Source organism: Lipomyces japonicus, assembly GCF_038497905.1.
Source record: "Lipomyces japonicus strain CBS 7319 unplaced genomic scaffold V1514scaffold_2, whole genome shotgun sequence".
Classification (NCBI taxonomy): domain Eukaryota; kingdom Fungi; phylum Ascomycota; class Lipomycetes; order Lipomycetales; family Lipomycetaceae; genus Lipomyces; species Lipomyces japonicus.
The window spans coordinates 202,846-227,928 of NW_027117814.1; the positions used below are offsets into that span (position 1 = coordinate 202,846).

The following is a 25,083-nucleotide window of genomic DNA, read 5'->3' on the forward strand; positions in this document are numbered from 1 at the left end:
GTTGATTGCCGGTTGGCATCATGTTGATGTTCTACACGATTTCGGCATGGAACATGGACAGGCGATACCAGATTATTTAAATCGACGTTACGACGAGCACGATGGTGAAACCGATAATGAGAATAGTGATAATCGTGGAACTGGCGACGACGGCGACGACGTTGCCGACGATGAAGAGGTAAACACAAACTTCCAATTGGAAGCACAAAAAAATATAAAAAGACAACTCACTTACGTAAAAGAGCATGTCATAGGTTTTTTACGTTCCGCTAGATTTATCATCAACGCCTCAAACATTGGATCATTCTGGCGATGTCAAGATCGTGGGGCTGCACACGGACCAGCCAATCATTTCGGTCGGCCCACGCGTGTATGAAGGTCAATGGCAGGATTTGATCGGCACGGACATGTTTTTCAGTCAGCAAGGTGAATTAATTGCCACAACTCGGAAACACATCCGGCTTGTGCCAGGCAAATTAGTTAAAAAGGCTGATTTCATTGATGCCGGCGCAGAAGCAGGTTCTGCGAGTAACGGTGGTGGTGGTGGGAATGAAGAAGCAGGGAGATATGCCGGCATCGATTGGACGAAACCGATGCAGACGAAATTTAAAAAGCAATCCTTGATTGATAGGATCAAGGAAATTGATGCTAAACGATCCAAAGATGATGAAGGTCACGTGCCAACGACCGAGTCGCCAGCACCAGGCTAATCGTGACATATAAGTACATGGATTAATTATCTAAACGCAAATAATATAGACAATTGTTTCTGGTACACGTACAAATATGTGATGGCTTCTTTTATAATAGTCACAATTAAGTATTTCTTTCATTCACGTAACAATCGCTTTCATCAAGGGATAGGGTAAAACTCCTTGCCAATGACGGTGAGCGCGGCTGATCGTCCGTTTTGTTGAGAACACATAAAGTATTGGATAAAATATATACATGTTCTTTATTATTACGTCGTCGTTCCCTTAATCGGGTTTTTTATTTCTTTTTGTTTTTTTCCAAATAATTGTTGTGGGGGTGATAGATTTGTGAGTATTGGTTGCGAGGGTTATGACAGATACATATGTATATGTAAGGTGTGACCTAACCATAGTTTTTGTTTAGATTTAGCCCAAACAGAAACTAATATATACAAACCCATCCTCGAAGAGATACACCCCAAAAAAAAAAAAATTAAGTAGGCCACTACCGAAACGGAAGAGAGGAAAAAATAGCAGGAGTTATTTAATTCTTAATTTATTTTTCTTTTTTTCTTTTGAATTCGAGAAGCCAAAATATTTGATTAATGGGTGGATGTTGCAGTACTTGCTGCGGAGGTACGTCGTTGTCGTCAATATCATTATCAGCGTTATTATTGCTTTCGGATTGTGTAATTTTTTTTAAAAACATAACTATTTAACTTGGATTGGTTCAATATATACAGGGCATTCGCAAGATCGACTGTATGCTCCATTATTAGCAGAGAGCGAACGTGAAGCGGTCTCGGTACTACTACGATATTTAGAAAACGTGAGTCTTTTTTTTTGTTCAATTGATCATAAGTTTTATCATTATATAATTTGAACACATTTTGACTTTTTTTTTTTTTTTTGCATTATTTAGCGAGGCGAAGAAGACTTTTTTAGTTCCGGGCCACTTAGGGCACTTACCACGTTAGTGTATTCATCAAATGTGGATCTTCAACGAAGTGCTGCATTAGCATTTGCTGAAATAACAGAGAAAGGTTTGTACATGTTATTCCTTGTTCAAAATATTTCCTTACTGATACCCTTTTTTTTGGGAGGGGAACAGATGTGCAAGCTGTTAATGAAGAGGCGTTATCGCCGATATTACTTTTATTGCAAAGTCCCGATTTTGAAGTCCAACGAGCAGCCAGTGCCGCGTTAGGCAATTTGGCGGTTAACAACGACAACAAGATTTTGATTGTCGAAATGGGCGGATTGGAACCTCTAATCAAGCAGATGCAATCTGCAAACGTGGAAGTGCAATGCAACGCGGTCGGTTGCATCACGAACTTGGCCACACATGAACAAAACAAGGTCAAGATTGCCCGATCCGGCGCGTTGGTGCCGTTAACCAAATTAGCCCGGTCAAGGGACATGCGCGTGCAACGTAACGCGACCGGCGCATTGCTAAACATGACTCATTCGGATGAAAACAGGCAAGAATTGGTTAACGCCGGTGCCGTACCCGTATTAGTGGCCTTACTTTCATCTGCTGATGCTGATGTACAGTATTACTGCACGACGGCGCTCAGCAACATCGCGGTCGATGCGGGAAGCCGGCAGGTCTTGGCCGAGACCGAGCCTAAATTGGTATCTCATTTGGTTTCGTTAATGAACTCGGCTGCGTCAAAAGTACAATGTCAAGCAGCTTTGGCCCTAAGAAACTTGGCATCGGATGAGAAATGCCAATTGGAAATCGTGCAGGCTGGTGGCCTGTCGCCATTGTTGCGGTTGCTGCAGTCCGGTTCGCCGCAATTGGTGTTATCTGCAGTGGCATGCATCCGGAACATCTCGATTCATCCAGATAACGAGGCGCCCATAATTGAAGTAGGATTTTTAAGACCGTTGGTCGAACTACTCAACAACAAAAACAAGAGGAATAACAGCACTGCTACGAATGGTGATGAATCATCATCGACTGCTGTATCTGCTACGACGACCATCAATACTGCGAATGAGGAAATTCAATGCCATGCGGTCTCCACTTTGCGTAACCTTGCCGCAAGCTCGGAGCGAAACAAAAAGGCCATTGTGGATGCAGGTGCGGTGGACACGTTTATATCGAGCATCCTGACGGCACCTGTTTCCGTACAAAGCGAAATGACTGCATGTATTGCCGTCTTGGCTCTCAGCGAAGAGTTAAAACAAAATTTGCTATCCTTGAATATCATTGAAGTGTTGATTCCGTTAACTAGATCAGTTAATACTGAAGTTCAGGGCAACGGCGGTGCCGCGTTAGGTAACTTGTCATCCAAGGTCGGTGACTACCGTGCGTTTGTGGAATCATGGACTCAACCTGCTGGTGGCATGTCAGATTACTTGATTCGATTCTTGAATAGTAATGACTTGATCTTTGAACATATCGCGGCATGGACGTTGTTGCAATTTGTGGAAGGTGCGGACAAGTCCGTATTTGACTTGGTCAAGCAATCACAAGCAATCACGAGTGCAGTTCTCACGTTGGCTGGTCGGGAATTACCATTAACTTCACCTTCTGCTGCAACAGAGCAATTATCTTCAGAAAATGGACGGGATTTAATTGATTTAGAAGATAATGAAGCCGAAAGTGAGATCATAAGTTTGGCTACTCGCGTGATGAAGCAACTTGAAATTACTTTATCATAAGAATATATCAAATTGGCTTTTTTTGTTTTTTGTTTTGTTTGGGTTGTGGAAAGGTTTCATTTATTGTCAACGGTTGCAAAGGTATTGTTTTTTCTACAAGAAATTTTCAGCCTTGGCTTTTTTTTTAATTTCGTTTCATAACTTGTACAGGTTACGATAACCATTGTATATTTTTGAAACAGTTTCGTCTTCTTTTTATTTTAATTTTTTTTTTTTTTTGGTGGTACTTGTTTTGTTTAATTCTTGTTTTTTTTTTTTGGTTTTTTGTTTTAGAGTTAATGTGCAGGGTTGGACTGTTTATTTCTTATTTTACAATTTTTGGCAACGGAAATTGGTTCAATCCACACACGTTCACTCACTTACTCACTCACCATGTTCTACTTCTTCAGAGTCATGATCATATGACCAGATTAAGATGTAGACATTTGACAATTTTCTACAGTCTTTCATTTAAAATCATCGTTTCTTGAAGAAAATAAAATCAAAATCTTTTTTTTTTTTGATTTTTGGCATTGGTCTTCGTCTTCTTTTTATTTATTTTTTTTGGGAGGACATTGTCCTGGCTTTTATTCAAAATAACGGTTACAATGTCAATTTGACACTTGACATCAAAAAACAGCATCACAATAGTATCGAAATATGGTTTTTTTTTAACGCTCATTAAGTTAATGTCACTCGTTTTTTGTTTTTTTTATCTTTTTATTGTCTGTCACTCTTTTCCGAAATCTTTTACCATCGATGAATTAAAGTTGTTGTTTTGTAAAGATTATTATTTGATTTATGATTGTTTTTTTTTGTATTATTTTGAAGAATGATGGAGAACCAGAAAAAAAACTAAAAAAAAAAAATTAAAATGAAAAAGATTTAAGGGTTCCAATGCAGCGCAGTTATAATCAGGAAAAAAAAAATTTTTGGTGTGGGTGAGCAAGTGAGTGAGTGATTGATTTATTGATTGGTTTTTCTTATCAATTTCGTTCTCGCCAGTCGTGTTTTTGTTTTTAGTCTTTTTTTTTTTTTTCGTCTTTAATCTATACAGTGCGGCGGTGGGTCATAAAATAAATCAACTATAAGTTTATAATCATATACTTTGATTTTTCATTAATTTTTATTATCGGTCCGGCAAAGAAAATAAAAAAAAAACACAACCCAAAACCATTCTCATGATATGGAAAAACTAAAAAAAAAATAAAAATATAACAGTACATCATAATGATACATCAAGGTCAACGAAGCTTGAAAACCTTCGCAATCAATTAAAAAAAAGACTTTGCCGTTATCTTTTACAACACACCAACCAAAGATCTCTTAAAAGCCAAAATAAAAAAAAAAAAAAAAAAAAATTCATGCCCGACAATGAGTATCATAAAACCGTAAAAGTAAATTATCAAGCTTGGTTGAAAACGTATTAAGATCTTGACTTAACTTGGTCAAATTATTTGCCAATTCGGGATGCACTCGCACTGGCATTGGATTAACATCTCGATCAATATTGCCAATCACGTTGGAGGCTTGTGGCTCGTTATGATTTATAGTTGAGTGGTCTTGAACCGGGTGATGATCACGATTGCCATCAAGTTCGGCTAATGAACCGATCAGGTCCAGTGGCGGACTAGATTGCGACGACGTGTCGAGTGCATCACTCTGCTGTGATGCTGAACCAATCGTGCTCAGCATGTAGTCATCATCATCATCATCATCATCATCACCATCGGCGTCATCCTCGTCGGTACGAGAACTTGAATGCATGTAAGTAGTTAAAAGACCATTCGCAGAATAAAACGTGTCATCCGCAGCAGTGATTTCATCATCTTCATCGGCATCTCCATGATCATTACCGCTATTGTTCATCGCAATTCCAGATGCCGACCGTTGCATGTCCTGTTCCTGCTCCTGGTCCCTGTTACTGCTTCCGGCATCAGTATTATCATCATCATCATCATCATCGTGGCGTTCGCCAGCAAAATTTGACGTGATCGAAACACGCTCGTAGCCGGAAAACGATTGCATGATTGCAGTTGAAGACGATGAATCACTGTACACGGATGTCAAGTTTGATCCGCCACTGCGAATTCGGGATTGCCGGTTGCCGAAAATGTCATCGAATGGTGATGATGTCGTGCTTGAAGGCCTCGACGACGATGCCAAGACTGCCGGCGTGCCGGTAACAACAGGCTGGTAAGATTGCACTTCTTCTGATGCTGGCTCCGGTTGATCATTGATACTCTCAAATTGCTGACCGTCCATGATCAACGTGACATCGTCGTCTTGATCAGCTTCGCTTCCTGCTGACTCGACAATCGCGGCCGGACGTTCACGATCGGTTGATAATCTAGAATCAGTAGATACCGTACTCCTAACTGAAGTTGTCGAAATCGATCTAACCGAGTCCACGCTACTGCTGGACGGCCGCTTCCGTCTAAATATGTTGCTTAACACGTTTCCACTACCCGAATGCTTGTGCCGAAATTTGGTCTTATCTTCATCTAGTTTATTATTATTATCAGTGCTGGTGGTGCTTTCATGTTCATCACGCTTGAAATATTTAAATGAAAGCCTATCAATTGATGATTTTGTTTTTAGCAGGCCATTAGAATTGTTCCGCTGAAGCTTCCGTGGCCGATCTGTAACCGTAGATGCAGTCTCTAAAGATTGAACTTGCTCGTCAGTCAACGATGATGATGATGATGATGATGATGCTCGTGATGGGCTCGAGCCGCCAAATTGTTGCTGCCGAGAGCTAACTGAAACTCCGGAAAAGCTTAGAATGGGTGAGGATGAAGATAAAGGCGGATCGACTTCAGGTCTCGAATCAATCACTACTAATTCGACAGCACTCAGCCCTTGAGATTCAGTCTGGTTTAGTGATAAATCGGTAACATGGTCCACTAGCTCATGGGCACCTTCATCTTGTATTGATTGATCGCGGATCAAATTATTCACTGCGTTGTTCGATAGCTGTAGCGTATCATTAGTATTAACCTCTTCATGTATCGTTTCGTTCGTTTGAATATCAACATCGTTCAAAGACGTGCCATCGGGACCTTCACTGCCTTGTGATTGCTCCTCTTCTATGCATTCAATCGTATCGTCATTCTCATCAAATTCGTGATCATCAATTTTATTATCACTGTTTTTCTTATTCTTATTCTCATCATCGTCATCATCGTCATCATCATCATCATCATCCTCATCATCAAAGTCATCCTCTTCATCACCAAGCTCGCCATCATCACTAATGTAGTAGCCTTCTGGAGGGTCATAATAGGTCGGCGTAGTAAAGGATACTGCTTTTGATTTATCGGTAGCAACCATGGTTGATACTGCCTGTTTCCGAGAACGTAGGCGTTTTAAGGGGTTTCGTGACTCCTTCACTGGCGGTTGTGCTAGGATTTCACTAAAAGCAGCTATCTATATTTTTTAAAAAAAAAAATTAGAATCAAACCAAGAAAAAAAATTATTAGAATCCGTACATCAGCATTTCGATACTTGTTTAATCGAGCCAGTCGTTCGGTTGGAGTTTCAATATTTTCTGCAGGCAGGTATCCAACTGATTGATTCTTGACCAATTTAACAAGCCACCAGTATGAATTCGTATCGTCTAAAAGCCACATGGCATCTCCCTTTGAGGCATTGGCGTGACCCTGTACAGTTGCTTGAAACGAATGAAACGCGTAAACGTAGTCGAAGTTTATATCGGCTAATGATAAAATGGTTAAGTCCAAGACACATCAAGAATAAAAAAAATTGACACAGTGTACGTACATTCGTCAGCAATTGACGGACTAGACGATAACTCATACGCATCCTCTTCGTCTTCTTCATCATCATTTTCTTCTTCTTCTTCTTCTTCTTCTTCTTCGTCGTCGTCGTCGTCATCGTCATCTTCTTTGTTTGCAACTTCTTCATGATCATTAACATCAGGTTCATCATGAATATCCATCGAGGCGTGAGATGCATCGTCAGCCTCAGAAATTGAAATTAGTCCAACTTGTTCATCACCAGATAAAATCTCGTCATGGCCTGGATTGCTCATGACCGCATTATCAGTTTTCAATTCCGCTGTGTCAGTGGTGGACGCATCGATTTTTATGTTCACGCCGGCAGCAGCCTCATGGTCAGCACGAATGAGCCCTTGCAATGCAGAAGATGATTCTAGTAGGTAATATTACAACGTCCGTTAGCAAAACTGCATAAACAAAGGTGGATTCGTTGTTCAGCACACAATTACCTGCAAGATTAAACGACGAATTTGGCTGCGTCATGGCGCGCAATTCTAGTTCAATGGCATGCACATGCACATGCACACGCACATGAACAAAATGGTTTTATGCAAAAATAAAATCGCAAAACCTGTAGACTCTCGAGAATGGCATCCACAGAAGGGGGGAGTGCGCGTGAACGTCGGTCGGGCGCGTTCAAGCGAACTGTAAAACGGGGTTAAACAGAGTTTCGTACCTGCTTCAGGCCTTTCGCCAGCACGTGTCACCCAGCCCTGCACGCGCACGCTGTTGCTCAAACGGGAAATAGCCAGACGTCCGTCGTCCACTTCGTGATAATGTAATGAATTACATATTTGATCGTCGTCGGCTGAGGAACCGCCTGACCGTCCGAAAATCTCGGAGAATTCAGGGCGTCTTGTCTGATTTTGGTTTGTCACCATACAAAATATTGATCGTCCAATGACAACCACGAGCTATAAAAAAAATGAAGCCACCACTGCTTCTTCCTCACCAACACCTGAGCTGTCTCCACGTATGCCGACCGCGTTACTCGACATGCTTTCAGAAAAAGAAGAAATCATGTCTGTTAAGAAACCGATTTATCGAATTTCCAAGACTGCTTTAAAAAAACAACACGAAACCTTGGAGAATCTGCCGATCGCTACTGCTACTCGGCAACATCCAAAGTTGCTACATCTTCAGACCGCGGAACTTGGCAAAGGCGCAACAGTAGGTTCGTCGTCATTGTTGTTATCCAGAACAACGACAACAAGCTCGTCGTCGTCCTCGTCATTGTCGTCATCGCCAGCAAATGCAGTGCGGGTAAAACGTACTTTTTCTGAAGGTTCATATCTTACTTCACTCTCTACACTCTCCTTGGCGTCGGCTCCAATAGCAGCACAAAACAATGACCAATCGCCCTCGTCATCAATAAAGCAGTACTCATGGCGAAATCCAAAGCCTCGAAGCATGCGGCGATCCTGGTCAATCAAAGATATGGAAAATAATGAAGCTGAAATCTCTCCCGCATCTCAGTATTTGGCTCGATTTGGCGGCACGCCCAAGCCAGTTGACGTGCCGAACCCGGACGATGACGGTCAAGAAGTTGGTGATTATGTGCTGGGCGAGCTCATTGGCAAAGGAGGCTTCAGTAAAGTTAAAAAGGCATACACCATACATCATGGAGAAGAAATCACGCACGCAGTCAAAATCGTTTTGAAGTCACAACATAAGGGTAGCAAGCCTGATGAGAACATCCAAACCGACCTTGATCATGAACTCACTATCTGGAAGTGCATTTCACCTCCACATCCTCATATTTTAAACTTTCTTGGAGTTCATGACACGCCTTACGCAACATTTTGCTTTATGGATTATTCTAATCGTGGAACCTTGTTTCATGCAATTATGGATTCAAATACGAACGTACCATTTAAGGTTAAAATCAGGTGGTTGCATGAGTTATGTTCCGCCCTACGGTTTTTACACCAGGACTTGCGAATAGTTCACCGTGACGTAAAGCCCGAAAATTGCTTACTTCATGTTGATCATCCAGAGAAGCACCAAACGCTTCTGGATGCACGTCTTGTGCTGTGTGATTTTGGAATGGCAGAGTTCATTGATGTTCAAGAAGACGATAGCAATTCAACATCAGGAATTTCAAGCATGACAAGTTCTACGACCGCTATATCTGGTAATGAACTTGATATCACGGGTTCTCTTCCGTATCTACCTCCTGAGCGTCTCATTCCTGGTGCTTCTTTATTACCAATATCACCAAGTCAGGATATTTGGGCCCTGGGCGTGCTCACGTATGTTCTTTTTACAGGAAAATATCCATTCATGCACTCATTTTTTCCCAAGTTGCAACAACAGATATGCGATGGTCAATTTGATAGCGATCATTTGCTGGCAAATTCAAACAGCCAAGTGGTCGATTTTACACGCAGGTGCTTGGCTGTAGATCCTTTGGAGCGGTGGGAAATTGGAGATGCTCGTCACCATCCTCTATTTGAAGGCTTAAACGAATCTTAAAAAAAAGATCAAACAGGGAAAAAAAAATTTGGTTGTATTATATTATATTTTTGGTGTTCTAGGTGTGTCATGATTATTATGTTACATACGAAAATAATTTTTTTTTTTTTTTTTTGGTTTTGGTTTTAGTAACTTGGAAAGTTAAAAAGTAATAATTATGTACAAATAATAAGAATGTTTTTTTTTAATCATTCATTTTGCCTTTGTCTTTGGTTTTTTTTGTTTTGTTTTTCAGTCTGTCTCTTCGGCAGACTTTAAATTGTTATGTACACCTTCCGCATCTTGCCACCAATATGGCTTAAAAAATCTGATGCCAATGCCTTTATGTTCATCGGCGTTATCAGCATCTTTTAAAAATAAATCACCATTTTCCGTATGCGGCACAACCCGACTTCTTTCAGCAAAAGGACCCTTTTCGATCCAATCCATTGAAACTATTGCCAGTCCAATATTATTTTTGATGGAAATAATACGTCCAATTGACCGAGCAACTTCTCCTCGTGAATTAAGTTTCGGCTTGTCGCCGGCGGCAACAATTGGTGACCTGTACTCTATAATTTGGTTCAGAGGTAGTGTAAACCCGGTTAAATACTGTATTGATTCTGGAGGAGTCTCAGATTGTAAATCGTACAAAGAGTAAGGTAATAATCTTTTTCTAGTGATGCCGACTCGCTTGGCCCTGGTGGTAAGCTCTTGCCCGACGTAGCAACCTTTACTAAAATTAATCCCTCCCATCATGTCAATACAAGTTTCCATAGGCAAAAGATCGTCTGGCTTGAAATCATCCAAGCCTTCTGGAATGCCATATTCTATTCTCCGAATATCGTATGTATGCAAATCGGATTTGACAAAGTTTTCCACCCGACCCTCCTCGTACACTCTGAGCGGCCAAAGCGGGCTCTCCGCATCATTCGAAAGAACCATGCGCACGCCAAACCCTGGAGCTCTGGTATCATCAGCGCCTATAAAGTTCGGCGTTTTGACTAAAAACGGGAACAGGTCTAATTCGGTAGGCTGATGTGCAGCTTGCCGGTCTTGCAAGTTCTGTATGTCGTCCTCCCAAGCAAACCATACTTTCCAATCATTGCGTTTCTTAATATTTACCTTGTCCCGAAGTTTGCGAAATGTCATGTATTTCAAAAGTTTGTCTGCTATAAGATTGTCGCACTCAATTAAGTACGTCTGAGCATCGGAATCCGCACTTGCATTTGTTTTAACCCATTTAGGATTGTGAAGGGTAGGATAAATGAACACGTCATAAAGTATCCGGCCCTGTATTCATCATAAGTTAACATGCGCGGATAATAACTTGACATAATATTATTTGTTACCTTTACATTCAGAAACACAGCATACACGCCGTCTGGCCCTTCCGGAGGTTCATTTGTAAGCAGCCCGTGCAGAAAGCGTTTCGCATCTGGTCCGGTGACTTCGATAAGACCTCGTCTTGGTGACAGGTCAACAAAACCGGAAAGTGGTACGACATCCTCGGATTTAAAAAAATCGCGTACGTCAGTGCTATACGGTCTGGCATGCGGTCGTGCTTGTTCAACCCGAATCGTGGAAGAGAACGGACGCCGAACAGGTGGTTCACACCGTATTGACGCATGCCTAGTAGCTGCAAATTGCTGGCATATCCTTGAACAGAACCGTAAAGTCTGATGTGTTCTTAACGTACCCGACAATTGCTTTAATTCAAGACATAATGCCCTCATGGTTTGCGTCCATTGAAGTTCAACTTTCTTGCAAGATTAAGCAGTTGGTAATTAACTACCAAAACAATTTATTATCAAATCCTTTCCAAGAGTCACGTGAATAGTTTATCTGGCTAAACTATTGGGTGTAAACGTCCCATAGTTGGACGGTTACGCGCACTCGACGACCCCACGGTTTTTGTAGTAACGAACTAGTTGAAGATCACCATTTGAGGAAAGATCATTTCCAGCCCGATTTGTAAGCCAGACTTGTTAGCTGGACTGTGACCTGTTTTAATTTATTTTATTTTTTTTTATATTATTTTATATTATATTTTTTTTTTTTTTGCCCGATTTGAAACTACGTTGCAATATAATTTGCGTTGGTTTTAACGTCCGAAACAGGCGTGACAGCAGTTCAAACTGCAACGAACAAGATTGGAGATTTTATAACGCAAGATCAGGCACATTCGTGTGTTTAACTGGCACCACATAGACCGTATTAGTATATAGAAATATGGAGATATCCCCGTCAACTCAGCGGATACCCATCCAAGATGTGATCTTTCAAGAGACGGAAGATATAATAGAGACTGAGCAAAATGAGGCCTTGGTATGTGAATTTATTTCAGTTGGAGGTTTTGGTTGGTAACTAAAACTATAAATTCAGAAAGCTATCCGTGCGTTTTTGAAAGGAAAAACTGCGTACGATGTTTTACCACTTAGTTTTAGACTATTGGTGCTCGATACGTCTCTGCTGGTCCGAAAATCACTAAATATTTTACTGCAAAATGGTGCGCAGTTGGTGTTGTTTAATTACTTTAGATGTTCAAGACAGATTATTAACCTAGTGCCAGGCATTGTTTCCGCTCCATTATGGAATTCAAAAACGTCAAAGTTTGCCGGTCTGTTAACCTCATCAGACTACATTAACGTAATTCAATATTACTACCAAAACCCGGAAAAGATGGACAAGATTGATCAGTTTACTTTGGATGGTCTACGAGACGTCGAGAAGGCAATCGGCGTGCAACCCATAGAGACCGTGTCGGTGCACCCATTCAAAAGACTATACGATGCTTGCTTGAAAACCGTAGCTAGCAAAGGCAGAAGAATCCCACTCATCGACTATGATGAAGAAAAGCAACGTGAAATCGTTTTGAGCGTGTTGACACAATACCGAATTCTTAAGTTTGTTGCATTGAATGTAAGTCAACAATGGAATGTTTTTATATATCCAGCGTACTAACGTTTAATGAAGTGCAAGGAAACAAGAATGCTTCGAAAACCGCTGAAAGATCTTAATATTGGCAAATACGACGACCTTGCGACTGCTACCATGGACACGCCAGTTATTGATGTTATCCACTTGCTAGCCTCCAGAGGCATATCCAGCATTCCGATTTTGGATAGCGAAGGAATCTTGCAAAATATTTACGAGTCCGTCGATATTCTCACATTAATAAAAGGTGGAATATATAATGACTTGAAACTCACTGTCGGTGAAGCACTTATGCGGCGGCCTGAGGTATGAATGAATCCGGTCATTGGTGTTATTTTAATAGGGCCTAACTATGTATAGGATTTCGAAGGAGTACATACCTGTACCGATCAGGATAGACTCGATACCATAATGGATACTATTCGAAGATCTAGACTGCATAGATTGATCGTAGTTGACTCAAAAGGTCGGCTGAAGGGAATCGTGACCCTTGGTGACATTCTAGAATATTTACTCCTCGAGGCTAAAGACGAGACGTTACAACCTAAGTAGAAAGAACGTTGAATAGTCGGATGATTTCCTCATATTTCGTTCGGTATATATACTATTATTATTTACAGAATGTTCTTACAATGCATTAAAGATTTCATTGTAGTATGCTTAGTACTTTTGTAGACTAACAGCTTCGCTATCGGACCATGCCGTTGGTTACCCGGTTTTGAACCGTCTCGAGGGCAGTGCCGGGAAATTTTTTTTTTTTTTTCGCCCCGAACGTTCGTCCAACTGTTTAGCAAAATTTATTTATTACCGGCCTTGAAGGATTTCGCTTCTGTTGTCTAGATCAATTGGAATTTGTGGTTTCCGCGTTCTTGACTATTGGTGCGAAATGTCTTTTTATAGATCTTTTGTTCCAGCTGCTCGCAGCGTCTTGAGAACTGCGCTTTCAAGCGTGTCGAAGGGTTAGTAGAGAAAGAAACTCATCTAAAATCTTTTTTTTTGGTTGCTCACCGCATGATATTTAAAATATTTTTTTTTTTTGTGGATTCATTTCTAAAGTGAGAACGCAAGCTAACATAACTGTAGTCGAATCGACCTCATGTCTCTCGGTTTCTGCCAGCCGTAAGTTCTCGGTCTCAAATTGACCTGGGTTTCAGCATTGCGTACTGACTTTTCGGAATTAGACCGTGGATATGCTACATTCAGTCGTGAAAAGCCACATCTTAACATTGGTACTATCGGTCACGTTGACCACGGCAAGACTACCTTGACCGCTGCCATCACTAAAGTTCTTGCCGAGGAAGGTGGTGCTAGCTTCCGTGACTACTCCTCTATCGACAAGGCACCTGAGGAAAAAGCTCGTGGTATCACCATCTCTACTGCGCACGTTGAGTATGAAACCGCCAGTCGTCACTATTCCCATGTCGATTGTCCCGGTCACGCCGATTACATCAAGAACATGATTACTGGTGCCGCTCAGATGGACGGTGCCATTATTGTTGTCGCTGCCACTGATGGCCAGATGCCCCAGACCCGTGAACACATTTTGCTTGCACGCCAGGTTGGTGTTAAGCATCTTATCGTTTTCGTTAACAAGGTTGATACCATCGAGGACAAGGAAATGTTGGAACTTGTTGAAATGGAAATGCGTGAACTTCTTTCTTCTTACGGCTTTGACGGTGATAATATCCCAGTCATTATGGGATCTGCACTTTCTACTCTTGAGGGCAAGAACCCGGAAATTGGCGAGCAGGCCATCAAGAAATTGATGGACGCTGTTGACACTTTCATCCCTACCCCGGTTCGCGATCTTGAGAAGCCATTCTTGATGTCGTGTGATGATTCGTTCTCTATCTCTGGTCGTGGTACCGTCGTTTCTGGTCGGGTTGAGCGTGGAGCTCTTAAGAAGGGCGAGGAAGTTGAACTTGTTGGCTTCGGCGAAGCTCCATTGAAGACTACTGCTACTGGCATTGAAATGTTCAAGAAGGAACTCGACAAAGCCATTGCTGGTGACGACTGTGGTGTTCTTCTTCGTGGTGTTCGTCGTGATCAGGTCAAGAGAGGAATGGTCCTCGCCAAGCCTGGTTCCATCAAGACCTACAAGAAGTTCCTTGGTTCCTTTTACATGCTTACTCCCGAAGAAGGTGGCCGAACTCACTCATTCTCCTCCGGCTTCAGGCCTCAGATGTTCATCCGTACCGCCAACGTTACCGTTGACCTCGATTTCCCTGAAGGCGAGAACCTTACTGAGGATGGCGAGATTCGTGTCGTGAACCCTGGTGACAATGTCGAACTTCAGTGCTCTCTTCTCCACCCTATTGCTCTTGAGACTGGAATCCGCTTTAACATTCGCGAGAGTGGAAAGACTGTCGGTACTGGTATGATTACACGTTTGATCGAGTAAGAGTTTAGTCACATAAACTTTCAGACTAAAACTTGATTATATTTTTTGTCTATCGTGCGTGGTCGTTGAGGTGTTGATGACTTTTTTTTTTTTTTTTTTTTTTGTCATGAAGAATAGTTATTCTTCTATGTATGTGTATATATGTAACGAAAATTTTCGCTCAAGTCAATTTAATTTTTGAATAAAATAAAATTATTGCAATATTAATAAAAATAAAATTTAAAGAAAAAAAATAATAATTTGAATAATAAATTTTGGTTGACAATGGTGTTAATTTGAATTTTGCTTGAGCACGGGGATGTCAGAGTTGCGTGTGAAGAGGTGAAATAAAATATGTTCTCATGATGAGCGCTCTATATGGTTTCAAAATTCTAATTAGTCCCGCTTTTTGTTCAATTAAAAAAAAATACAATTACAATTTTTTTTTTTCGATTTGGAATAGCACGTTTACAGAATTATTCGACCATATTCAGGTTTTCAAATTTTTTTTTGGTGGAAGTCAGATTTCGTCGTTTGCCCGTCTTTACTTTTTTTTTTTGTTTTCAAAAAGCCTTACACAACTTTCAGTCTTAATTAAGTCTTTAAACAAATGAACTCTGCCAGGCACTGCAGTCCCTTGCTACGGTACTCACGTTCATTACGCACTTGTTCAATGCCTTTGCGTGCAAAGATCTTGAATCCAGTCTTTCTGGCTAAGGCAACTGTAAGTAATTTTTTTTTTTAGTTTTGTTCTTTTTGGGGGATTGCTCGTTGGATGACTTTTTCGGATAAGCGGATGCAGTAAGCAAGTTTTAAAAAATAATCGCCACAATTCTCAGAACGGTAATAATATACATGACTTGGATGCTAATAACAAATTATTAAAGATGTCTACAGAAGCTGCTCAAGAAGATGAGGTTCGGTTCTTGTCTAAGAGAGCCACAAGAACTGTTCAATTGACGCGGCCAAAGAAGCTCAACGCATTAAATACTTCTATGGTTGAAAAGATCACACCAAGAGTTCTGGTAAGTTATGAGGCAACAAGGCTTAAATCTCATAGCGCTAACGAGTATACCAGTCATGGAGACGTTCAGACGCTGCAAAAATACTTTTGATCAAGGGAGACGACAGAGCATTCTCTGCAGGTGGTGACGTCGCCAGTGAGTAATTTTTTTGCAATTCATATTTGAAAGCGACACAATTGCTGACGATTCTTAAAGGTGTAGCATTAGCGGACGGTCCGGAACCAGGTGTTGATTTCTTTTCAAAAGAATACATTCTTGATTACATTTTGGCTTCATATCCGAAACCGGTTGTGTCGTTGATTAATGGAATCACAAGTAAGTTTTCCAAGATTTAATGCTTATTTTTAATTATTGCTTTAATATTCTTATTCTAATCAATTTATTTTTTTTTTTTTTTTTTCGTAGTGGGCGGAGGTGCTGGCTTAAGTGTTCACGGACAATTCAGGATCGCAACCGAAAAGACCGTTTTTGCCATGCCCGAGACCTTGATTGGGTTTTATCCCGACGTTGGAACCAGTTTTTTCCTCTCCAGACTCGATGGCGAATTAGGAACGTTCCTTGCATTGACTGGAGAGAGATTAAACGGATTCGATGCCCTTCTTGGTGGAGCTGCTACTCATTACGTAAACAGCAGTGACCTGGCCGAATTGGAGACCAGGTTGGCCGAATTAGATCAATCCGGTCAAAGTTTGGATGCCAAAAAATTTGCAGCATTAGTTAACAGCGCAATCAGTGATTTTGAGGTTAAGCCTACAGATGAAGGTCACAGTTTTGCGTATGGCGGCGAGATCCGGGAGATTATTGATGATGCTTTCCGATTTGACACAGTGGAAGAGATTAAGGAACGTCTTGGTGCTCTGGAAAGTACTTCGAAATTTGCAAAGAAAACATTGGATATTCTTAATTTGCGATCACCAACTAGTGTAAAAGTTGCGTTGGGTGCGGTTAGAGCCGGTAGAAATCTGGACATTTTAGAAGCTTTTAAATTGGACGTGCACATTGCATCGACGTTCATGTCATCGCCAGATTTCCTGACCGGTGTCAATTATCGTGTCATTAAGAAGCTCAATGGCCGTGCGGATTGGCTTCCTGAACCATCCAACGAGCAAGTCAGAGATACTTTTTTGAAACCGGACTATACTGAAGCCTCACCGTTGTCTGACGTTTACAAAAAGCTTGAAGAAATTTCTGATGGGTTTACTTTTAAAGATTACCCTTTTAACTACGGTCTTCCGACCGAGACCGAAGTCAAGTCATACATACTCGGAGAATCAAAGTCTTCTGGGCCATATCTGTCAACCAAAGAAGAAATTATTTCTCACTTTTTAGAGGATTACAATAACAAGGTTGGAGTGAGAACTAAGGTCGCCGAGATCCTCAATCGCAAGACTAAAGTTGTCAAGGGTCACGAGCAAGAACATCTTGTCAACTGGGTTGAATAAAAAAAAAATGTTCTTCACCTGATTTAATTTTAAAACTATAGTCGATCAAATAAATTTTTAACAAAAACGTATTTTAATGCCAAAAAAAAAAAAATAAAACCAAAACAATTTAGCAATCTTCTTTAATCCTGACATTTCTTCAAACATTCAACCAATTCAGATGCTCTCACGTCAATTACAGCAGATTCTCTATCCTCAATACCAAATCCGATTAATACCACGTCATTCAGATATCCATGATAATAATCTGAATCGATACCCTTTAATTGAAAATTTTCAACATCGTAATCCCGATAAATAGATTTATCAACTAATGGGTCTTGCTTTTCTCGTAGCTTCTTAAGTTTCTTCTCAGTAACTTCATCTGCCCTTTTCTCAATTGTTCTTTTGTCAATTTTTTCCTTTGGCTTGGAATTTTCCACACTAGATTCGGATTGGACAGTTGCTTCCTCATCATTCGCCGATAAATCAAGTTCTGGCTCTTCTGACACGTTTCGAATGGCATATAATGACTTGTCCATCTCATACACATTCGGCCGATCCTTACGTGGCGCTTGTCTTGAATCCCATGCAATCGAAGTGACATATAACAAATCCTGCTCATCAGTTCCAGTGAAGATTAAAGGTTGCGAAATACCAATGACGTTGAATGGGAATGTTGATGCGGTGACGAGAACGCGACGTTCATAATATGGCCGATAGCCCTCTTGGTACTTGACGTGTATTATTGAAATAAGTACCGTGTTTTCATCCGTGGCTGTGCATGGAAAGTTGCAAAGTGACAAGCGGAGCGTGTTTGTGGATTGACGAAGAACTGCTGATTGCTTGTTTTCAACCAACGCGTTCACGCATTTAAATGATTTTGGAGCAAGTTGTTTAGTCTGCCATCCAATTGAGGAATATGATCTGGGATAGAGATCTTGTTGAATAAAAGTTTTGTTTTGATAAAACATTAATACCCAGTTTTGCTCTTGTTCGAGCTTGCTGCCCGGTCGGTTGAGTTCAATAGGGGTTACATATTGAAGCGGCGGATTTGGAAAGATTTCCAACAAAGGTCGATATACGGCACGCAAATCCACCATCCAAAAACTAATACAATCAGTTTCTGAATTTGCAGAGTAGGTAAGAATAGGAGTGCCATCCGGGGCGAAGAAAACTCGAGGATTTTGAGGGCCCGTGCGAAGACCCAAATATAAGTGCTCGCTGCAAGATCCAGATGAAGGAGTCGCAATATCAATTTTTTCCGGCTCCGTAGCACATTGAAGACCCAAGCGGCGGGAGATTTTCTTTTGGCCCCGACTAAGTTGGCAAACATAAAGTTCAAAATTATTTCCATTAACCTGACTAGAAAATCCTAAATACGGATTTTCCGATTTGGCAGGCAACGGAAGAATTGAAGGGTTGAACCTGTAAACCGCCGAATTTTTGCTAGTACTAAGAGACCGTGCCAACGTGTTGAAGTTTACTCGCATGGAGGTCAAAAATGGGTTGGAAACCGACGTAAGCACGCGTCGCGGCAACTTGGCAGATTCCGCAGGGCATCTTCTCGAAGCTGTCTTTAAAAAAGGCGGATCAAGATCACCTGGCAAGACTTGAGATCCTTTCGCAAACCTGTAACTCGATTGTGAACTAATTGATGTTATGAAAAACAACGTGCATGCTACGCTGAAAACCACAATCACGGCTCGAAGTGTTCTAGGCAATTGCTTGAACCGAAACGAACGAACACTTCGTTGGATTGACTTCCCGATTGTACGGTCAACCATGCCGTTGAATGTCAAATTCTGCCGACAAGTGTGGTCTAGCCCTGGGGGGAAAAAAATACCGAACGGTAAACCCTGCGAGACGTGATTCAACACCTCAGACAAGATTAGGAAACTGCACGGCACAGCTTCTAAAAAAAAAAAAAATGCCGCAGTATTAAACTACCTGAAGCAGTTTAAAGCAATCTATATTTTAATGAAAAAAAGATCGACAAAAGATTAAACACAAAAATGATTTATGGCAAGTCCCTTTTGCGCATTGGGTTTGAGGGGTTGCAGGCCAACTTTTGAGTTTAGTTATGCGTTCGCCCATCATGATTGCAGGACTCAGGGTCGGGGTCGGGGTCGGGGCTGGGGTCTGCCCAACCAGGCGCACAGAATTTTTTTGATTTTCGATTCATGAAAACGGACAATTCGTTTTGAAAGGGGACCACTAAAAATTAAAAAACAAAAAAAAAAAAAACCTTCAACAAATTAGAGCAAAAAAAAAATTGATTCGACCCAGGATCGAACTGGGGACGTTCTGCGTGTTAAGCAGATGCCATGACCAACTAGACCATCGAACCAATTAGCCATATTTTTTTTTTGTCAATTAAGATTACTTAGGGTGTAAAAACATGTCTCGTTTTTTTTGACCCAATTTAGTGCGGTTGGTTTTTTTGTAGTTCGTTTATAAAGTTTCGTTTATAAAGTAGTGGTAGTAACATGTAGCCTAAATAAAAAACGCATCAGTCCATCAATCGCCTGGCATACAGTCAGTCATTTGCGGCTTGTGATTGAAAGGCTGAGAATGGCGTGCGCCTTCTGAAAAGGTTTGCAAGCTGGCCTAGCAAATACAATATGAGGCTGCAACAAGAGCATTGTAATGGACTGCCCTGTAAGGCCGAATCGTTGATAAAATTCATCAACTGCCACCCGACCGAACCCCGATTTTGTAAAGCGTTCTATTTATTATAACGATGATATGCTTACATGTCAACTAACAGTAACAATCATAATATGTGAATCACTTATATGTAACTATACTAGCGGCCGACAATGGTAATGACGTTTATTGATATCTCAAGTTCCACCATGCTTTCAATTTTGAGATTTCGCAAAGGACTAAAATTGGTACGATCAAAGTTTATTAAACCAAAAAAAAAATTGACAATGCAATGCAATTTATTCATATCCAAAAAAATTTCATATACCTAACTATCATATATGGTTATACCATGGTTTGAGAAACATCCACCGCATACATAAACGACTGACTAAACGGCTGCGACGGTGGCGGAACGGACGGCAAAGTAATGCATGGAGTAAGCTGATATTCTACCGCGGTCGAGTGCTTAAAAATGTTGCCCACGGTGGGGTCAGATGCCGGACTAAACGCAACGTATGGATGCTGAGGCCCGCTTAAGCCCGAAGTCGCAACCGTGAGCGGGCGCGGATGCAATCTAACCACGTCTCGGTCACCAGAATTTTGAGCAGCTGTTACTGCCAAGCCATAAAACTCATCAATCTTGCTGTTACGTTTCTTGCTTTCGATAGGATTAATCTTGGAGAAAAGTTTTTTGCCAGGCACGCCTGGTGACTTAGAAGTAAACTGCCGTTCGGATTCACAAAACACGCACGTGCAGCCGTCATACCCTACCGGATCAGATGCAAATAGTTTTTTAAATTGCTTTTCGGCAGATTTATATCCTTCCTGCGTGGCAGCGTTACCGACCGAATCATCATGATCAATAAAACTGCCAGTGATGACAAAGCTTGCGCTGAGGTATGACGTCGGCGAAAGTTGAAACGTATGCCATGCGAGATCGATATCGATAGACGGTGATAATACCTTGTTGCCAGACCTTAGCAAGTATAAAAACTTTAGCAACCTGTCGATCGATCTATTAACCGTCGTTTTCCGGAACGGAGACGATATGTAACCAAGTGCTTCAATCAAGTCCGTGAACCGGGTTTGACGGATCACACCGTTTATCAGGTCCACGCCAAATGGTCCCGAATTAGCATCATATCTCACCAGCATTCGACGAAGAGGAAATTGATTATCCTTATGCAACGGGTTCATGAACTTGTTTGCAGTAAGCGAAGCTGTGTCCAAGGCCATATTTTTAAGCTTGTTTCGTATTGTTGACAGTCCTTCGCCTGTTGATAAAGACAGCGATTTCATGGAAAACATCTTACCCAAAAATGCGTTAGCAAACCCGGGATAAGAAAATCGTTCGCGATCATCTCCACCGAGATAATCTAATAATGTACCCCTAAAATAAGATTTAGTTGCGGTCGCGCAAAGATTAAATCAGTTAAACGTACTTCATTGGGATACCTCTCGCATTGAGATCGCGAAAGTCGTTTAAAAAATGCATTCCGGCTAACATATCTCTATTTATTTGTGTTCCGCAATCAGGACAATAAATTTCGAATTTATCCTCCGCGTATCCGTGACCAAACGCGGCAGCAAATTCAACCTGAATCTCTTTGATTCTGCAATTAGGACATTTAATAAATTTTTGAACTGTTGAAGACTCATTATCAAATTCAAATCCGGTTTGAGATTGAAATTTTTTTATTGCTTCCGCGGGAGGCGAGTACAAGATTTCAGGACCAGAACTTTGAGCATATTTGATTGCATGGCTCTATTTCAATTAGTCTTGTTCCATAAAAAAAAAAAAAAAAAAAAAAACCATTTAAAAACTTACAATTGCCAGCCATGGAAATGATGCTGCGTGGAAGCCTTGTCTTCCAGTTCTCACACAATCCTCCCAGTATGCTCGAGGGTGCAACATATGCGTATGCCAAACCATCAATACGTCAAGCGGCGGAAGGTTACCCCAATTGATTGAGACCGGCACGCCATCAGTAAAATGAGGCCGAGTGTCAAACGTTTCTGCCGGTTGAGTAGAAAACCACTTGGTGTAGCGTTCAACCGCACGAGCCACATACACCCGCCATCGAGCTTCAGATATTAACGAATAGAACGTACCTTTGCCGTAGGTTTGAGACGCGCCATAGAACGCCTTAGACATGTCACCTTGAGCTTGATTATTGTACAGGCCAAATAAACCGTCTGCGCTCGAAATTTTGAGTCGCAATTGACGAAACAATTTGAGCAATTGCAGATGAGTGACAATATCAAAATCAGAAGGGAAAACGTCCTCCGGGAAAACGTTGAACACTTCATGCGGAAAATCTCGAGACGCATACGGTATGGGCATGTCCGCAGGCTGAATTGTTTTCAACTTGTCAATCAAGAACTGTGACAACGTTTCTGGTTCTATCGATGATGGCATCGTAATCATTTGCTTGAACACGAGCTTGAGCACGGTCTCACAAAACTTTGCAGCACTCGGCACAACAGCAGTAGTTGCGACTGATGATAACTCAGGTAATTGTGTATTTTCTAACGTAGTAGACGCATTAGAGTATTCCGTTAATACAGCTGCATAGTCCCTGCCAGATGATTGTTGATATCCCGGAAGAGCCATTCTCGCAAAGCAGTATCGCAGGCTACTGCAAACACTGCCCAGCAAGTACTCTTAAAAAAAAAAATAAAAAAAATCTACAAAAACGATAGAGTAATAATTCAAGATAAAAGTGCTGGATAATTTGAATATTCGAATTGGAAATCCCGACCACGACTAGATCATTTCAGGGGTGCCGTATTAGCGGAGCTGGCAGATGAAATTTTAAGTTCCGCGCGGATGACGTTATATATAGAATGAATGCAACTTTTATCAGATAACATTTATCTCCGTGTCTAAATCACGTCGAAAATCAATTTAGCTACACATTTGTATATTTGTTAATATTGAAAAATCAATTTTCCAGCTACTCGACACTATTCCAAAATCACTCGAACGTGCCACTCGCTACTAAAGTCAATGCCATCCTTAATGTCGCCAGACCAAGCATCAACAGTCGTCGCGTCTCCAAATACTTTCTTGTAACATCGGCCGGGAATACCGATATCAATAACACTCACGTCCAAATCAGTATGCGCAATATCTTTGCTATATTGCATAAAAAATGGAACACCTTTGACTGGCACACCCAAGCACATTATCCACTTAGCCCGGCCGATATTCTTCACCAACACATGGCCAGTGTCAGGATCCATTCCGGCAGGGGCATCAATCGCCAGTATGTGAGCTCTTTGAGTAGTGGTCCATGCTACTGTTTCATACAGCCACGACGGAACCCCACTTGCCCAATGTGATCCATCATTCTCTTGAACTCCTTGTAAGGCATCAATGATTAACTCCGGAGGTGAATCAAGAACCCTTAATGTCGTCCGCAAAACTTCCAATCGCGAAGTAATTTTTCCACCAGCAGCTTTAAAGGACAGAATCTGAGTACGCACAGAATCACACGGCGCCGCAATTTCTGCAGGTTCACCCGCGAGCAAAACAACAACCCTAACTTTCCGATTAACCAGCATTCTTGCACCAGCAATCGCTCTCGCACCAGATTCATGATTCCCGGCGAGTACTACGACAACTGGCAAGGCATTCACGTGTACTTGACGTCGCTCAAACCGTCGCTTGCCACCTAATACAGAAACAACGAACCGTGCAATTGCAACACCAGCATTTTCGGACAACTGGATAGCATGCAAGCCGTATTGCGTTGCACATGCTCTTTCAATGCTTGCAATCTGTGCCGTAGAGTAAGCAGGGCATGGAAATATTGGAAATGAAGTTCCAAGATAAGACAAATCGTAAATCAGTCGTCGCGGAGCCGCGATAATCGGCGGCGTCGTGTTTCGGCTGATTGATGATTTTGATACTGCTCTTGAAATTCTTCCAAATTGTTGATGCTTAATCTCCTTATCAATTTCTGAGTCCTCCCCTGCAGCTGGAGCTTTCACCATTGAATCATCAAACAGTTCGTTATCATCTTCAATTGATAGTCCTTGCCACTGTGAATTCTTCGAACCCAATACATTCTCTGTGGGCAAGTAGTTTTTCTTTGTCGGTTCTTTTTTCCCATTAGCATCTTTCTTGTTGTGGGATACAAGTCGTTGTTCAGGGTCGGTTGTATCAGCAAGTCTTATCTCATCGAACACGGTCTTCTTGTCAAACCTGTCCAAATTTCCTTGAAAGTCAAATTCAATATTTTTTATACCTGATAAATCTTCGCTAGCCCAATCAAACGATTGATCTTGAACATTTTTTTGCTTCCATTTGCCCTTTTTCTGATTTGCGAACGGCTGAGGCACATATGACGCCGACGGCTCTCGCATATGATTCTTTGGTTTCTTGTTTTTTCTTCTTTGTACAGGCGTTTGTGCCTCTTCCTGTTCCTCATCGTTTTGTTCATCGTTATCATCATCTTCTTCGTCATCATAATTATTACTTCGATAGCTGTTCTCCCTTCCTGACGAATCATATGACGCATTGCCTAGGGGATCGCGGTGCGCTCGTTGAGCCGTCGACGTTCCGTTTGTAGAAGGTGCGGATGATGAGGGTCCAATAATTGTTAAATCTGCAATTTTGCTTCCATCAATAACTCTCGATGGCACATAATCACCAGTCGCCTGATCAAATACTGAAAAAAAAAAAATTAACAAAAATTGCAATTCGCAAATAATCAAGCTAAAGCTGCAACCAACCATTAATTAGTCGAAGTTTTGATCCAGATATTTCTGAAACAACACCCTGAAATTCAAACCCATTTTGAAGTTTTAGTAAAACCTTGACACCGATAAATGCTAATGCAGCCATTTTTGTGACTTTGATTCGGGATAACTGATCAACCTTTTTGCAATGGAAGTTGTGCCGCGACTCCAGCTAAACAACACAGAATACTCTAATAAAATTGATATTCCAAATCTAAAAACAATAAATAAACACTCTATTTGTGTTTGTTACATTAAAATATGCCGCTATACAAACGCAATCGTAGGTTATTACGGTATTATGTCTTGAGTTGTTCATCAGATTTT

General features: G+C 41.2%; 11 protein-coding genes and 1 non-coding gene across 12 annotated transcripts; 6 read left to right on the forward strand and 6 right to left on the reverse strand.

Annotated features, from left to right (window-relative positions):
- Positions 1-33: 33 nt before the first annotated feature.
- On the forward strand, positions 34-1,067 carry V1514DRAFT_323990 (TFIIIC subunit-domain-containing protein). The gene is made up of 2 exons (XM_066926342.1): positions 34-178; positions 255-1,067. The coding sequence occupies exons 1-2, from the start codon at positions 47-49 to the stop codon at positions 708-710; spliced, it is 588 nt and encodes a 195-aa protein (XP_066785890.1). The 5' UTR covers positions 34-46; the 3' UTR covers positions 711-1,067.
- V1514DRAFT_65073 (armadillo-type protein) lies at positions 967-3,501 on the forward strand. The gene is made up of 5 exons (XM_066930090.1): positions 967-1,040; positions 1,117-1,328; positions 1,436-1,521; positions 1,615-1,735; positions 1,804-3,501. The coding sequence occupies exons 2-5, from the start codon at positions 1,298-1,300 to the stop codon at positions 3,360-3,362; spliced, it is 1,797 nt and encodes a 598-aa protein (XP_066785891.1). The 5' UTR covers positions 967-1,040; positions 1,117-1,297; the 3' UTR covers positions 3,363-3,501.
- A 961-nt stretch (positions 3,502-4,462) lies between these two features.
- On the reverse strand, positions 4,463-7,758 carry V1514DRAFT_65102 (uncharacterized protein). The gene is made up of 5 exons (XM_066930091.1): positions 7,591-7,758; positions 7,362-7,514; positions 7,125-7,262; positions 6,833-7,059; positions 4,463-6,770 (listed from the first exon to the last, which is right to left on the reverse strand). Exons 1-5 carry the CDS (start codon positions 7,622-7,624, stop codon positions 4,704-4,706), a joined length of 2,619 nt encoding a protein of 872 aa, XP_066785892.1. The 5' UTR covers positions 7,625-7,758; the 3' UTR covers positions 4,463-4,703.
- Positions 7,759-7,934: 176 nt separating this feature from the next.
- Positions 7,935-9,804, forward strand: V1514DRAFT_323996 (kinase-like domain-containing protein). The gene has a single exon (XM_066926343.1). The coding sequence runs from the start codon at positions 8,042-8,044 to the stop codon at positions 9,614-9,616; it is 1,575 nt and encodes a 524-aa protein (XP_066785893.1). The 5' UTR covers positions 7,935-8,041; the 3' UTR covers positions 9,617-9,804.
- On the reverse strand, positions 9,728-11,387 carry V1514DRAFT_65167 (uncharacterized protein). The gene is made up of 2 exons (XM_066930092.1): positions 10,948-11,387; positions 9,728-10,888 (listed from the first exon to the last, which is right to left on the reverse strand). The coding sequence occupies exons 1-2, from the start codon at positions 11,329-11,331 to the stop codon at positions 9,848-9,850; spliced, it is 1,425 nt and encodes a 474-aa protein (XP_066785894.1). The 5' UTR covers positions 11,332-11,387; the 3' UTR covers positions 9,728-9,847.
- A 157-nt stretch (positions 11,388-11,544) lies between these two features.
- V1514DRAFT_301142 (uncharacterized protein) lies at positions 11,545-13,186 on the forward strand. Its single transcript, XM_066925543.1, has 5 exons — positions 11,545-11,923; positions 11,981-12,104; positions 12,168-12,517; positions 12,572-12,838; positions 12,893-13,186. Exons 1-5 carry the CDS (start codon positions 11,828-11,830, stop codon positions 13,082-13,084), a joined length of 1,029 nt encoding a protein of 342 aa, XP_066785895.1. The 5' UTR covers positions 11,545-11,827; the 3' UTR covers positions 13,085-13,186.
- A 39-nt stretch (positions 13,187-13,225) lies between these two features.
- On the forward strand, positions 13,226-15,166 carry V1514DRAFT_324001 (elongation factor Tu GTP binding domain-containing protein). The gene is made up of 3 exons (XM_066926344.1): positions 13,226-13,491; positions 13,616-13,651; positions 13,714-15,166. The coding sequence occupies exons 1-3, from the start codon at positions 13,419-13,421 to the stop codon at positions 14,931-14,933; spliced, it is 1,329 nt and encodes a 442-aa protein (XP_066785896.1). The 5' UTR covers positions 13,226-13,418; the 3' UTR covers positions 14,934-15,166.
- A 117-nt stretch (positions 15,167-15,283) lies between these two features.
- V1514DRAFT_288034 (mitochondrial 37S ribosomal protein mS47) lies at positions 15,284-17,462 on the forward strand. The gene is made up of 5 exons (XM_066925235.1): positions 15,284-15,636; positions 15,800-15,937; positions 15,991-16,072; positions 16,133-16,252; positions 16,343-17,462. Exons 1-5 carry the CDS (start codon positions 15,523-15,525, stop codon positions 17,377-17,379), a joined length of 1,491 nt encoding a protein of 496 aa, XP_066785897.1. The 5' UTR covers positions 15,284-15,522; the 3' UTR covers positions 17,380-17,462.
- Positions 17,415-19,532, reverse strand: V1514DRAFT_324009 (uncharacterized protein). The gene has a single exon (XM_066926345.1). It carries the CDS (start codon positions 19,143-19,145, stop codon positions 17,502-17,504), a length of 1,644 nt encoding a protein of 547 aa, XP_066785898.1. The 5' UTR covers positions 19,146-19,532; the 3' UTR covers positions 17,415-17,501.
- A 102-nt stretch (positions 19,533-19,634) lies between these two features.
- V1514DRAFT_t8 lies at positions 19,635-19,708 on the reverse strand. The gene has a single exon. It is a non-coding gene; the product is annotated as a tRNA-Val (tRNA).
- Positions 19,709-19,903: 195 nt separating this feature from the next.
- Positions 19,904-22,835, reverse strand: V1514DRAFT_349795 (uncharacterized protein). Its single transcript, XM_066929388.1, has 3 exons — positions 21,839-22,835; positions 21,453-21,775; positions 19,904-21,400 (listed from the first exon to the last, which is right to left on the reverse strand). Exons 1-3 carry the CDS (start codon positions 22,622-22,624, stop codon positions 20,353-20,355), a joined length of 2,157 nt encoding a protein of 718 aa, XP_066785899.1. The 5' UTR covers positions 22,625-22,835; the 3' UTR covers positions 19,904-20,352.
- On the reverse strand, positions 22,836-25,058 carry V1514DRAFT_288040 (YjeF N-terminal domain-containing protein). The gene is made up of 2 exons (XM_066925236.1): positions 24,751-25,058; positions 22,836-24,686 (listed from the first exon to the last, which is right to left on the reverse strand). Exons 1-2 carry the CDS (start codon positions 24,860-24,862, stop codon positions 22,978-22,980), a joined length of 1,821 nt encoding a protein of 606 aa, XP_066785900.1. The 5' UTR covers positions 24,863-25,058; the 3' UTR covers positions 22,836-22,977.
- Between the last annotated feature and the right edge of the window lie 25 nt (positions 25,059-25,083).

Bases quoted from the DNA above. Each gene is read 5' to 3' on its own strand.
- V1514DRAFT_323990 (XM_066926342.1), top strand. From the start codon at position 47: ATGGAACATGGACAGGCGATACCAGATTATTTAAATCGACGTTACGAC. The intron at 179-254 runs GTAAACACAAAC...AGCATGTCATAG, and splicing joins ACGTTGCCGACGATGAAGAG to GTTTTTTACGTTCCGCTAGA.
- V1514DRAFT_65073 (XM_066930090.1), top strand. From the start codon at position 1,298: ATGGGTGGATGTTGCAGTACTTGCTGCGGAG. The intron at 1,522-1,614 runs GTGAGTCTTTTT...TGCATTATTTAG, and splicing joins TACTACGATATTTAGAAAAC to CGAGGCGAAGAAGACTTTTT. The intron at 1,736-1,803 runs GTTTGTACATGT...GGAGGGGAACAG, and splicing joins TGCTGAAATAACAGAGAAAG to ATGTGCAAGCTGTTAATGAA.
- V1514DRAFT_65102 (XM_066930091.1), bottom strand. From the start codon at position 7,624: ATGACGCAGCCAAATTCGTCGTTTAATCTTGCAG. The intron at 7,263-7,361 runs GTGATGAACAAG...ATGATCATGAAG, and splicing joins CCATGACGAGATTTTATCTG to AAGTTGCAAACAAAGAAGAT. The intron at 7,060-7,124 runs GTACGTACACTG...TTTTATCATTAG, and splicing joins TCCGTCAATTGCTGACGAAT to CCGATATAAACTTCGACTAC.
- V1514DRAFT_323996 (XM_066926343.1), top strand. From the start codon at position 8,042: ATGACAACCACGAGCTATAAAAAAAATGAAGCCACCACTGCTTCTTCC.
- V1514DRAFT_65167 (XM_066930092.1), bottom strand. From the start codon at position 11,331: ATGAGGGCATTATGTCTTGAATTAAAGCAATTGTCGGGTACGTTAAGA. The intron at 10,889-10,947 runs GTAACAAATAAT...TGATGAATACAG, and splicing joins CTGTGTTTCTGAATGTAAAG to GGCCGGATACTTTATGACGT.
- V1514DRAFT_301142 (XM_066925543.1), top strand. From the start codon at position 11,828: ATGGAGATATCCCCGTCAACTCAGCGGATACCCATCCAAGATGTGATC. The intron at 12,105-12,167 runs GTGCGCAGTTGG...ACCTAGTGCCAG, and splicing joins AAATATTTTACTGCAAAATG to GCATTGTTTCCGCTCCATTA. The intron at 12,518-12,571 runs GTAAGTCAACAA...CGTTTAATGAAG, and splicing joins TTAAGTTTGTTGCATTGAAT to TGCAAGGAAACAAGAATGCT.
- V1514DRAFT_324001 (XM_066926344.1), top strand. From the start codon at position 13,419: ATGTCTTTTTATAGATCTTTTGTTCCAGCTGCTCGCAGCGTCTTGAGA. The intron at 13,492-13,615 runs GTTAGTAGAGAA...ACATAACTGTAG, and splicing joins GCTTTCAAGCGTGTCGAAGG to TCGAATCGACCTCATGTCTC. The intron at 13,652-13,713 runs GTAAGTTCTCGG...TTTCGGAATTAG, and splicing joins TCTCTCGGTTTCTGCCAGCC to ACCGTGGATATGCTACATTC.
- V1514DRAFT_288034 (XM_066925235.1), top strand. From the start codon at position 15,523: ATGAACTCTGCCAGGCACTGCAGTCCCTTGCTACGGTACTCACGTTCA. The intron at 16,073-16,132 runs GTGAGTAATTTT...CGATTCTTAAAG, and splicing joins TGCAGGTGGTGACGTCGCCA to GTGTAGCATTAGCGGACGGT. The intron at 16,253-16,342 runs GTAAGTTTTCCA...TTTTTTTCGTAG, and splicing joins GTTGATTAATGGAATCACAA to TGGGCGGAGGTGCTGGCTTA.
- V1514DRAFT_324009 (XM_066926345.1), bottom strand. From the start codon at position 19,145: ATGGTTGACCGTACAATCGGGAAGTCAATCCAACGAAGTGTTCGTTCG.
- V1514DRAFT_349795 (XM_066929388.1), bottom strand. From the start codon at position 22,624: ATGGCTCTTCCGGGATATCAACAATCATCTGGCAGGGACTATGCAGCT. The intron at 21,776-21,838 runs GTAAGTTTTTAA...TAATTGAAATAG, and splicing joins CATTTCCATGGCTGGCAATT to AGCCATGCAATCAAATATGC. The intron at 21,401-21,452 runs GTACGTTTAACT...ATCTTATTTTAG, and splicing joins GCGAGAGGTATCCCAATGAA to GGGTACATTATTAGATTATC.
- V1514DRAFT_288040 (XM_066925236.1), bottom strand. From the start codon at position 24,862: ATGGCTGCATTAGCATTTATCGGTGTCAAGGTTTTACTAAAACTTCAA. The intron at 24,687-24,750 runs GTTGGTTGCAGC...TTTTTTTTTCAG, and splicing joins AAAACTTCGACTAATTAATG to TATTTGATCAGGCGACTGGT.